The sequence below is a fragment of the Phalacrocorax carbo genome, chromosome 2, assembly GCF_963921805.1.
Source record: "Phalacrocorax carbo chromosome 2, bPhaCar2.1, whole genome shotgun sequence".
Lineage (NCBI taxonomy): Eukaryota > Metazoa > Chordata > Aves > Suliformes > Phalacrocoracidae > Phalacrocorax > Phalacrocorax carbo.
In genome coordinates, this window is record NC_087514.1 from 139,568,533 (window position 1) to 139,581,261 (window position 12,729).

The window sequence follows — 12,729 nt, forward strand, 5'->3', positions numbered from 1 at the left end:
CAGCGCCATGAGAAGGAGCTCTCTGTCCTGCCACCAAATTTCCAAGGGATGTCTTGCCTCATAGGCAATGCCTATCTGGAGGCTGAACACTGACCTTTAGCTGGGCATCTGCACAAAATTCCCTCAAGGCGTGTCATGGTTCCGTGAGACTTACCATTAGCATAGTTTTTTACTTAACACTGTAACATTACAATTTTACTCCGCAGTCTGCCATTATACAGAGCTAATATAATTTACATGCAGCATGCTGAGAGCTACTTAAATGACAGCTCCCTTTTAGATATGCTGTCTGTGTCTGACTGTTCAGAAGATTTAAAGAGCAGAAAGAATTTCTGAGAAAAACAGCTCCGGATTATTATTTTTTTTTTTAAATTGTCTTTTATTATTGTAATTGATAATGCAGTTACCCCTTTGAGACATGCTCATGGTCCTGGCAGACCCATAAATCCTTGGGTCAGAATTAAGTTCTAGCCTACAAACGATAACGTGCTAATCTCGCATCTCTGATCTAGCCAATGCTGCAACATTAGCATGGACAAGCTGAAGAGGTGTGGCTGGCAAAGTGATGGGTAAAAATGCAGATTGTCTAGAAGTGAGCTTTTAAATGTAAGTTCAGTTATTTAAAATGGGAAAACACTCATGTTCCCCGACTGACACTGTCCCTTTAATAGAATGGCTTGGTCTCCCACTCAGCCCTGGCTAAGTGCCCGACTATCTTCATTTAAACTTTGGCCAGCTGAACAGCAATAATAGACCATAAATGATCTAGATGCAAGGTAGATCCATTTACAAGTGGATAGGCTGTTTATTTACAGGTTGCCTTACTTTTGTAAAAAAAACCCCACATTTTCCAGTATGACCTACTGGAGATATTTTCTACACTGACATCATCTTTAGTCCACCATTTGCTTTTTGAATGCATTCGAAGGTAAGAGAGTTATTTCCTTTCTATTTTTAGAGGACTGCACTGATGGTTTCTGAATATGTAACTGCTTGATAGTCTTGAAAAGAGGATTTATGAAGGATATTTCTATTTAATATATTAACCTTGTTATTATTGATATTTAAAAATGAATTATTGTAAATTACAGGTGTATTTTGTAAATCAGTTTTAATGGAGTTCTGTCTTCTCTAGAATATGTTGACTCGCTGACTTAATTGTTGTAATGCTCATTTTATTAGTGTATATTGTTATTATAATAAAATATTGTCTTTATGGAAAATATTACACACATTCTGTTACAGCCATGTAGCATTCATAATACATTAATATACTGAATTTCATTACTAAGCCATTGTTTCTTAGAAAAATAAGTTGTTCATACTGCTGCTCCAGGTCTAGGTAGCATAGCTGCATCCCAAAATACCCAGATCTTCGTTTATTCCTAACAATTAGGGATTTCTAGAAACAAACTATATTCTATGTTTTCTGTAATATTTCTGGTAATAGAATTAGTTTAATAGCAGTATGCATTAGTGACAATTTCTTTTACCCTTTGATAGTTGTTCAAATGAAAGCCAAAGACAGCACTGGGTTTTTTTAAGAAAGAAAAGGGAGCACTGAGATTGTTCTACCTGTATTTCTTGTCTAATAAAGCAGGTTCTAACATACATGTGAGCTACAGTTGGGACTGTACTGGCTGGTGTGCTTAAATCACCTACCGAGTAACTTTTTATAATTGTTTTTTATATGTGATCTCTAGAATTGTGCTTCCCACAAATGTGTATTCTGTATGTAAAGTATCTGTATTTATTTATTTGCATCTATTAATGAAGTGTTCACAGGTGATTTTTTTGCTTTTAACAGAAAGGAAAAGTCATCTGATTTGGGATCAAAGTCACTATGTGGAAAAAACACTTTTTCTTTTGCTTTTTGCTTTTGGCTTTGACAACATACGAGATAGGATATGGGCAAAACAGAAAGAAAGGAAAGCATTCTTCTTCTCACATGCAAAAAGATGAAGGTAAAACCATTTTCTTAAAATTTCTAATTGACTATGCTGTATGTCTCCGCATGTTTCAGGATAATTAGCTAGTAATTGACAACTTATTTATGCATTTATAAAATGTGATTTATTCTGATTATCAGGCCTGGAAAATACTGTGGTGAGATTTACTTGATCATGAACTCCTGTTTGATCTATGATTTCCATTGACATGCATATCTCTATCAAGATAAATCATAACAAGCCTGATTTTCAGTTTGAAGTTGCATGTGGGAAATTTTGTATACAAAATCAACTAAAATGCTAAAACAATCTAATCAAGACCCTAATTTATAAGTTTTTGTCGTAGGCTGTATTTAATAATACTGATATGAATTAAAGTAACTTAAATTTAGTTACTTGACTTCAGTAGAATTTTTGGCATTTACAGTGAAATTTATCCTTAGAATTTTTACTGGGAAGACAGTGGAATCCTTGGGGAAATGACCTGAGGATTGGGATTGTTGCAGAGAATTATCTGAAATCTGTTGTGCAGGTGTGCCCATCATTCATAGATTTAACTTTCTTGTTCCATTACAGGTGATATGTGTCTCGTTGATATAGTCTTTATCTTGGACAGTTCAGAAAGTGCCAAAAATCAGTTATTTGATTTACAGAAGAATTTTGCTCAAAACTTAAGTGACAGCATTTTCCAGATGAAGCCAGTTAAGTCTCAGAAGTATAATGTCAAACTAGCAAGTATGCAGTTCAGCAGCACTGTCAGCATTGATCATTCCTTTAAAGTCTGGAGAAATGTGCAGAATTTTAAAGAGAAAATCAAGTCTCTGGGCTTTATTGGCCACGGCACCTACTCCTATTATGCAATTTCCAATGCCACTCAGCTGTTTAAAACTGAAGGTCGTAAAACAAGTGTGAAAGTGGCTTTTTTGATGACTGATGGTGTGGATCATCCAAACAGCCCTAATGTCCAGGGTATAGCCGCAGCCGCTAGGAGTCTTGGAATACATTTTTTTACCATTGGCCTTTCTAAGAAAAAAGTCCAAGAAGAAAAATTGCGCATGATATCTGGTAATTCATCCTCTAAGCGTGTCTCATGCCTGGATGATGACAACCTGATAGCTGATGTAACATTGGAACTGGTAAGTAACGCTGATGTTAATTAATCTTGACACCCATCTGTCCGTGGCATATTTCATTTAACTTTTATAGGTAAGTCCTGAAGGCAGTGCAGAGGTTTGCAGGTGAACCAGGGCTGGAGTTGGCCTCAGATTTGGAAGTTCAGGAAGGTTGTAAAGATCATGTAGGACATCTGCAAGAGCTGGGCTCCAGCGTTGGTAGCAGAGAAGGTCAGTGACTCTGAGCTTAAGAATTAACTTCAAGGAAGTCTGATGAAGCTAGTAGAATTTTTTCAATTGACCTAAGTGGGGTCAGGTTTCCAAAGTGCGGTAACTACTGCCACTGTAGTTATTAGTTAAGGGCACTTAGCTTTCTGCCCTTCTAGTGCAGCATAAGGCACACATAAGAAAAGGTAGGGAATACTCCTTAATTAATTTCTTAGTTTAGAGTAGACAAAAGTGTTGCTGTGAGAGAGATGTCAGCTGGACTTGACCTTTCTTGCTTCTGAGCAATAATGTGCAACGTGTTGGCGTGGTCTAGGAAGTGTTTGGGGTTTAAAATCCTAGAAAATATTTTCAAGTAAGAGAAGACTTTCCAAATAATAAATTAAGACAGTTTGGAGGAAAATAATTATTAGAAAATGCAATAGCTTTAATTAGGGAGTAGTCCATACAGAATTTATGCAACATTTTTGTAGTCTCTTAAAGATGGTAGAAATCTAATTTGGAAAATTTAAAATCAGAAATGGAAACTTGGTAGTTATTCATTAAAATAAGTTAAGTTTTGCAACTAAGCGCATGGCTAGAGTTCTCACAGATGCAGTAAGTGAAAGGCATTTCTGAAATAATTCTTGTTGTTATAGATCTATCTTTTGGTACCTGTGAAGGTGTATATTTACAAAAGAGAAAGTCTTCTGTGAGATCTCATGGAATGGTGCTGTTGTGAGGAACGTTTCTGTGGTGCATGTCTCTTCTACATGAGGAGTCAGGATGGAGGGAGCTTCCCCCTTTATCTATATGAAAGTAATTTTTTTTTCTTCTTTTCAGGAAGCCTTGCTTCAGAAGCAGGTAGGTGTTTTGAGTTTTGTGTGTTTTGATTACTTTTATTCATACTAGATCTCCTGATGCCTGCTTCTTCTATAATGCAACAATACTCCAGGATTAATCAGCCTTCCTTCCCTGAGTAAAGTTTCCAGTCGTGTTTGCTTTTATTTTAACTTTCATCCATTTCTTCCATGCCTTCTGAGAAATCTACAACTTCTGTTCATTAGTGGGTAGTATCAACAGTAAGATATAAAGAACTCTTCCTACCAGAGTGGAATAGGACTAGTATAACACATGCAAGTTCATTAGTGGTCTCATTAGAAAACAATAGCAATGTCAAAATTCTCCAAAAATTATGTAAGATTTCACAGTACTATTTACTACATATATCCTACCATAAACATTTGTAGTTGCAGTAGTAACAGATGTATTTGCTTTTCTTATAAATAAGGTGTATACAGGATATAATCAACAGTAATGTTGATTTTATAAGAAATATATATATTAGAAGAATCATTTCTTTCCTGTTATTCCACTTCTATTTTTTCTAGTTTGTGGCTAGGCAAAAACAGAGTTTTTGCTTTAAAAGTTTGAAATAATACATTTGAAAAATGTGCTCCTTAATGTTTCTATTCACTTTTTAGTGTATGTGGAAGAACTGCGAGTGTGAAAAGGGAGTAAAAGGAGACAAAGGTGATTCTGTAAGTATGCATTCATTTGAAAAGCCTCCTGAATTTGAATTTTAATCCTTGAAATCAATGTTGCACAGTATTTTAATTGGTTACTATGCCTGTAAAAATCAAGACATTAGCTGTGCATGTACTGCAAAAAGAAGCGATGTATCAGCATGTCCCTGTGAAAGGCCACACTTAAAAGAGCTCAGAACAAAATCAATCCATAATAACATGCTATCTTGGAAATATATTTATATTATTGGCTAACAAAACACTGGGGATTAATAAGTACATGATTTTGAAGCCCAGATTAAAAAGTTATTCTTGAATCTTATAGTGGGGAAGGAAAGGTCCATTAGACAAAGGTTTACTTCCACCAGCAGCTTCCATTTGTGTAAGGGATAAAGGTTCAAAAGAGTGAGGGTGATGGCATATATGAAGAAAAGTCTAACACTCTGCCTTCAACACTCTCTTTTCTCTTTGATATCTCAACACATAACTGTTTCTTGGCTCTGGTAAAGAAGAGCGAAATGAGAGTTCAGACAGGGTGTGACCTCTTTGATCCCGTTGTATCTCTAGTAACTACCCCAGAGACAACCGAGGTGCACACAGGATTTTGCCTTTCTCCCTAGACACTAAGCAACTGGTCAATCATATGTGTAGCAGCTTATGACAGCAGGGCCTATCATCCAGTCCCTTGGTTCTGGATAATGTGCATGTGGAACTAAACCCCGTTTCCAATTTAAAATTTAAGATCCAAGAATTTTAAGTTATTATATCCAAAAATATTACATGTAACCTATTATATATGTATTTTTATATATATACACATACACACCAAGCTGTCTAGTCTCCACCTTCATGATCCTCCAGACAGACAGGAATAATGGTGTAGTAAATTTTTATTTTGGGGCTGCTGAATATTGCCACTAAGCTGTTCTGTGCATAGGTGGGGTTTAAGCAGAGATCAGATAGTGGTGGGTAACTCTGAAATATGGGGAGGAGGAACTGTGTATGGTTTTTGTGACACCTTCCTGGTTAGATTTTCAATTGCTCTGTAGAAAATGTATTTATCATTGAATATTGATTAATAAAAAAAATCACAGGTAACTTATAATACCAGATTTCTTTTAGCTAAGTGAAAGTAGTCTTACATGTGCCATACCTAAATCAGTGTGGGTTTTTACCTAAGCTTACTCCAGAATGATTTTTGGCCTGCCCCCAAGATGCAGTCTTAGAGAAACCGGAGACTTTTATCCTCACAGTGATAATAAAATTTTCCTGCTTTGTTTCAGGGCAGTGCTGGTAACAGAGGGGAAAAAGGTGAGCCGGGACCAAAAGGAAACAAGGTAAAGTGAATTTAAAAAAATAAAGCAAATTTCTATCTAGTTTTATTCAAACCATAGAAGTGAATGCAACAAAGGACAGTACATTAAAATATGATTCAAAAGATTACCTTTTACTATCAGAGGTTGATAGTTAGCTGCCTTAGAAGTGAGAGAGAAAAATCTGAAACTAAACTGCTACCAAGTTAACAATGGCTATCATTCCAGTTTTACTCTGACAGCAGGCATCTCTGAATCTAGCTGAAGGCTGTCTAAACTCCACAGAGCTTTCTAAGAGTACACAAATCTCTTGAGCAGAGTGGATTGCTTTGATGACTACGATTTCAGTCATCTAATAAGAGTAGTTGAGTTTTCTATGTTAATGTTCAGGAATTGTGTGTCCTTCATTGTGGGAGGAAGAAGTGTGGATGTTTGTAAATAGGAAAAGCAACTTTGGCTCCTTAAACAGTGTTCTTGGTTTTAGTGTAATAGTGATAAATGAGAGAGCAGTATATATTTCAGTTGTATTCCTTTGCTTCTAATAGGGCGATGCTCAAAAAGGAGATAATGGAGAAAAAGGTGAAGAGGTATGTGACTACCACAGTGTTAACTCATATTTGGTTTTTTTCAGGTTATCTTGCAGATCCTGATTTACAGTTTAGTTCCACTGAACTGAAAATGTGTTTTCCGTTTCTCACACATCTACTTTATTAAATTATTTAGAGCACCTCAACTAAGTTCTGGAACTTAGTTCTGGAGAAGCACCTGTACCGAGAGAAACAGTCTAACCACGTGCTTAAGTATAGAGATGGGATGCTACTGGCAAAAGGAGTTTTTGAAGCAATGTGGTTTTGTAGTGACTTGCATTAGACTTATCCCAAAGACAGAATTGAAAATGTCATCACTAAAACCATCTAGATAGTACTCCAGTGTCGTCTGACGTCTGATTTTTTTCAGCTTGATTTCTTGTTGATTCACAGTAGAAAGACTAACACTACTCCGTGCATAAGTTCAATTCAGTTTAAAGGTCCCATTTGAATGGTAGCGTATATCTGCCTAGAGGCTGGCAAACTGAGTGGCATATTTACAACTAATGCTATGTGGAAAAAATACACATCTAAATTTGCAGAGAATTGTATGCTAAATGATTCCAGAGAGATCTTTTATTGTTGTGAATAGTTAGACTTCTGAAACATAATTATTTACTGCCCTTTTCCCTACTTAAATTAGCAGTATGTTATGCCTTTGCTTTCTCTTTTATGATCTTCCCCCCCCCTTTTTTTTTTTTTCAATTTTTGAATAGGGACCTCCTGGCTACAAGGGAGACAAGGTAAGATTTTCATAGAATAGAAGTAGTCTAAAAATAGATTGTCACTTGCTGACAGAGTATGTAAAAGAATGGAAAGAAGAGCCTATCTTCTCTTTTTGTCATGAGAGCTCCTAATGCAATCCTTAGATAGAAATTCATCATTTATGTAAATGCTTGCAGACTGTCTTGTTGGAATAAAAAAAAAAAGAAAAAAAATCAGAAAATGTAATCTAAATATAAAAAGAAAAATGTCAAGGATCAGAAATAAAGCTGCTGGAAGGAAAAAGAAAGTTGAGGGTTGAATAAGAGGTTAAATAGAAAGGATGTGAAATTGTTTGCTACAAACACAAATAGATATGGCAATCATTAGCTTTTAAAAACCTTACCACAAGGAATTTTACTTCTAAGCTAATTATAACTTGCAAAGGCTAATGCTTGATCAAAAAAAAAATCTTGAGATAGGCTCTCCAAGAAGCTAAAAATATTATACACTTCAGTAACTTGCAAGAGTCTAGAGCTGAAATTTATGTTGCAAACTGGACCATCACAGACAGAACAGAAATAGAGATAATCCCTTTTTGACTTGGTTTGGAGACTTATCTCCCTACAAGGATTGTTAATAAAAGCAATGCCTCTCTGAATCTTTGTATTCATTAGAAAAATGCTTCAGTCAATTTTATGGAAACATTTCATAGAAATGGGAAAAACAGACTCATATGTCTACTTTTCATATGTCTATTAATATGTTAAATCATCAGAGGAACACATTAGTAATTCTCTTTCTTCATACCATTTGTACAATCTCACAATTGTTATTCAGGAAAATCTCAGACACCACAGTAATGAAATCAGAAAATAGAGAGGATCTCTGGATGCAGCACAGTGAGGTGGAGAAACACAGAAAACTTTATTAGATATTAAGTGTATTATCTTCTTATGATGTAGATTGGAAATTTTGTAGGCATTCTTAAAGAGAAAAAGTGTATGTCTTGTGTAGAGCAGACCATATCTTCTACAGACTCAGGTCTTCAGAATCTACTAAACCTCTTGTGCTACTGAACTGCTTGCACAGTCTTTATTGCATGTCGTGTAATCAAAACATCTTGCTTAGCTGTTAACCTTTTGATTTCTTATGAAGGGTGAAAGAGGAGAATGTGGATCCCCAGGAATAAAAGGGGAAAGAGTAAGTATCGTTTTTATTTTTAACTCTTTCATGTTGGTGAAGATACTAGAAAATCAGGTAGCATATTCATAAACATAGCTTGTAAAGATTATTGTGAATTTGGAACATCTTGTAATTCCCTGGTAGTAGAGATGCATTCATAGTAGAAATACAATTTGTAGAAACTGAACCCACAGTTTACCTACAGTGACAGAAGAAATGTAGTCACATACCTAAAACAAAAGCTGTCCTGACCAATAGCAGGTCCTGCTTACAAAGGACTGTGAGGGTGTTACAGAGTTCACAGGATTTTTTTCCCCTAAAGTGTTAATTTTAATTCAAGTGTATAGTGTTATATTACAAGCAGGTTCTTACACAACCTGGATGACTTTCAGGTCTACCAGCCCATATGTGCTGATATACATTCACACTTCTATCTAGTCCTCCTCTTCTTTTAACCTGAAGTGCAGAAGTGATAAAAGTTCATGTAGATTTTACCTGGTTTTTACCCTCTGACAGATGGAAGGATAATCTACTCCTGAATGTGATAATCATGTATCTTGAGTTCATGTAAGCAGGTTTGTACGAGTACTACAACCACTGATTTATAGAGTTGTTAAGTGCTACCAACTGGATTGCAATTGATCATTCTATTAAAGCACACTTCTTAAGTTTTAACATCCATATTATTCTTATCTTTATCAAAGACCAACTTGAAAAGTATGTAGTTCCTGGAACCTGTTATTTAATGATGAATTTCTGGTACAAATTAGGAAATATTCTAAATCAGCAGTATTTGTCACAAAGAGAAAAGGGCATTATACTATAATAAAAATCTAAAGGCTGAGTATATCTTGTGAGATACTGGTGTTCAAAATGACAGAGAGTCAGAGAAGGCTGAAATATCAATGAAAAAGGAGAAAGAGCTGCATCTCTCAGAGGAATAAAGAAAGATCATAACTTCTTTGTCCAGGCAATACATGAGAAATAGCATGAGGTTATGTGAAATGTCTACTAGGATAAAGGGAAGCTGTTCAGAAGCTGGCAAAGAACATTATCAAAGCAGCCAAGGAATCTGGATGTAGAAAACATATGCCAGGGCTGCTGGAAATTTGCTTGTTTCATTTCTGTTGTGGACAGTGATGAAAAAAATAAGTTTGACATCTGCAAAGGATCAGAGATTATAATGGATTATGGACTTCAAGAATGTAGTGAACAAATGAAAATTACAGTCACTTCCAGAATTCCCAGCTTCACATTTACAAATGCAGAAGATAGAACAAAAAAAAAAAATTTTTAATTAAAGTAGTCTAGGCTGGACAAAATCATCAGAAACTGAACATACATGGCATGGGCAAATGTAGATTCAGTATTCTAAGGTGGATCTTTAACTGCAGGGATGAGTATTGAAGCATAATTGGCAGTAATGTTGTCTGATTTGAGTGTTCCATTTTTCCCCTGCTGCTTTCCAGTCTCACTAATCAGGCTGACTTCAGCAGCAGTTTTGATGCTGTGAATCTGAGTTTCCTCAAAAGCTAATCAGGCTTGAAATTCAGAAAGTGTGTGTTCGGCTTTGAAATCAAAACTGACTCCAATCATATGTGTGTATTCTACCAGAAGTAGCTATCATCCCATCAGCATATTGTTGTTTGTGCCATCCATTGCTTGTGTAGTTTTGTAAATGGGCTAGAACTCCGTGGGGTATCTGCTGCCTGTGGTGGCTGATGCTTGGCCTGGGAGCAAATGCCAGGGAGCAGAGAATTGTTAAAAAATTCTGAGTCTGAATCTGTAGGGGAAGGCAGTAAATGAATGGAGTGGCTTGCTGGAGATAAGCCTGAAGGTGACACACCAATGTTTGAGGGGTAGTGTGCTAGCGAGGTCCTTTGGTCTGCCGTCTCAGTAGAGGCAGAGGATGGAGATCCATGCAGCAGCAAAGATGCAAGGGTTATTGTTGCATTAGAAACCATGGAAGTGCCTAAGAATAGTCACGTAGGAATTAGGGTTCTTCCCCCAAAAAGGTGGCAGGATCAATAGGCCAACTGAAGTGCATCTACACTAATGCACGTAGAATGGGCAACAAACGGGAGGAGCTGGGAGCCATTGTGCAGCAGGAAAACTATGACATAGTTGCCATCACAGAAACATGGTGGCATGACTCACACAACTGGAGCGCTGCAATGCATGGCTTTAAACCCTTCATAAGGGATAGGCAAGGAAGGAGAAGGGGTGGGGTAGCCCTGTATGTTAGGGAGTGTTTTGATTATCTAGAGCTTAATGATGGTGACGACAGGGTTGAGTGTTTATGGGTAAGAGGCAGGGGGAGGGCAATCAAGGCAGATATCATGGCAGGAGTCTGTTATAGACCACCCAAGCAGGATGAAGAGGCAGATGAAATATTCTGTAAGCAGCTGAGAGAAGTCTCACAATCGCTAGCCCTTGTTCTCATAGGGAACTTCAACTTACCAGATGTCTGCTAGAAATACAGCACAGCAGAGAGGAAGCAGTCTAGGAGGTTCCTGGGGTGTTTGGAAGATAACTTCCTGACAAAACTGGTGAGTGATCCAGGAGTGGGTGCCCCGCTGGACCTGTTGTTTGCGAACAGAGAAGGACTTGTGGGCGATATGATGGTTGGAGGCCATCTTGGGCATAGTGGTCACAAAATGACAGAGTTTTTGATACTTGGAGAAGTAAGGAGGAGAGCAGCAGATCTGCTACCTTGGACTTCCGGAGTGCAGACTTTGGCCTGTTTAGGAGACTGATTGACAGAGTTCCCTTGAAGGCAGTCCTGAAGGACCAAGGAGTCCAGAAAGGCTGGGCATTCTTCAAGAAGGAAATCTGAAAGGCACAAGAGCAGGCCATCCCCATGTGCTGAAAGATGAGTCAGCAGGGAAGAAGTCTGGCCTAGCTGAACGGAGGTCTTTGGCTGGAAATTAAGGAAAAAAAGGAGATTTTATGGCATTTGGAAGAAGGGGCTGGCAGATCAGGAGGACTACAAGGGTGTCGTGAGGCTATGCAGGGAGAAAATTAGAAGGGCCAAAGGCTAGCTAGAACTTAATCTGGCTACTGCCATAAAAGACAATAAAAAAATGTTTCTGTAAATACATTAGCAACAAAAGGAGGGCTAAGGAGACTCTCCATCCTTTATTGGACGCAGGGGGAACCAGTGTCATAGGATGAGGAAAAGGCCTTCTTTGCCTCAGTCTTTAATAGTAAGACTAGTTGTTCTCTGGGTACCCAGCCCGCTGAGCTGGAAGACAGGGATGGGGAGCAGAATGAAGGCCCCATAATCGAAAGGCAAATGGTTAGTCACCTGCTACACCACTTAGACACACACAAGTCTATGGGGCTGGATGGGATCCACCCAAGTATACTGAGAAAGCTGGTGGAAGTGCTCAGCAAGCCACTTTTCATCATTTATCAGCAGTCATGCCTAACCAGGGAGGTCCCAGTTGACGGGAGGTTAGCAAATGTGATGCCCATCTACAAGAAGGAGGATCTGGGGAACTATAAGCATGTCAGTCTGACCTAAGCGCTGGGGAAGGTTATGAAACAGATCATCCTGAGTGCCGTCATGCAGCACATACAGGACAACCAGGTGATCTGCCCCAGTCAGCATGGGTTTATGAAAGGCAGGTCCTGCTTGACTAACCTGATCTCCTTCTATGACGAGCTGACCCATTGAGTGAATGAGGGAAAGGCTGTGGGTATTGTTTACCTAGACTTTAGTAAAGCCTTTGACACTGTTTCCCACTGCATTCTCCTGGAAAAACTAGTGGCTTATGGCTTGGATGGACGTACTCTTTGCTGGGTAAAAAACTGGCTGCATGTCCAAGCCCAGAGAGTTTTGATGAATGGAGTTAAATCCGGTTGATGACAGGTCACAGGTGGTGTTCCCCAGGTCTCAGTGTCAGGGCCAGTCTTGTTTAATATTTTAATCAATGACCTGGATGAGGAGATCGATTGCATCCTTAGTAAGTTTGCAGATAACACCAAGTTGGGCAGGAGTGTTGATCTGCCGGAGGGCAGGAAGGCTCTGCAGAGGGATCTGGACAGGCTGGATCGATGAGCCGAGGCCAGTTGTATGAGGTTTAACAAGGGCAAGTGCCGGGTCCTGCGCTTGGGTCACAACAACCCCCATGCACTGCTAAAGGCTT

At 38.2% G+C, this 12,729-nt stretch overlaps 1 protein-coding gene across 1 annotated transcript in view; it reads left to right on the forward strand.

The window, feature by feature from the left end:
• The first annotated feature begins 213 nt into the window (after nucleotides 1–213).
• The window catches only part of COL28A1 (collagen type XXVIII alpha 1 chain), a 79,877-nt gene continuing 67,361 nt past the window's right edge, over nucleotides 214–12,729 (forward strand). Inside the window, exons 1-9 of the mRNA XM_064444559.1 lie at nucleotides 214–928; nucleotides 1,808–1,964; nucleotides 2,526–3,085; nucleotides 4,109–4,129; nucleotides 4,750–4,806; nucleotides 6,075–6,128; nucleotides 6,650–6,691; nucleotides 7,408–7,434; nucleotides 8,552–8,596. Coding sequence (XP_064300629.1) covers nucleotides 1,844–1,964; nucleotides 2,526–3,085; nucleotides 4,109–4,129; nucleotides 4,750–4,806; nucleotides 6,075–6,128; nucleotides 6,650–6,691; nucleotides 7,408–7,434; nucleotides 8,552–8,596 — 927 coding nt within the window. The 5' untranslated portion in view covers nucleotides 214–928; nucleotides 1,808–1,843. The remainder of the gene's footprint in view (nucleotides 929–1,807; nucleotides 1,965–2,525; nucleotides 3,086–4,108; nucleotides 4,130–4,749; nucleotides 4,807–6,074; nucleotides 6,129–6,649; nucleotides 6,692–7,407; nucleotides 7,435–8,551; nucleotides 8,597–12,729) is intronic.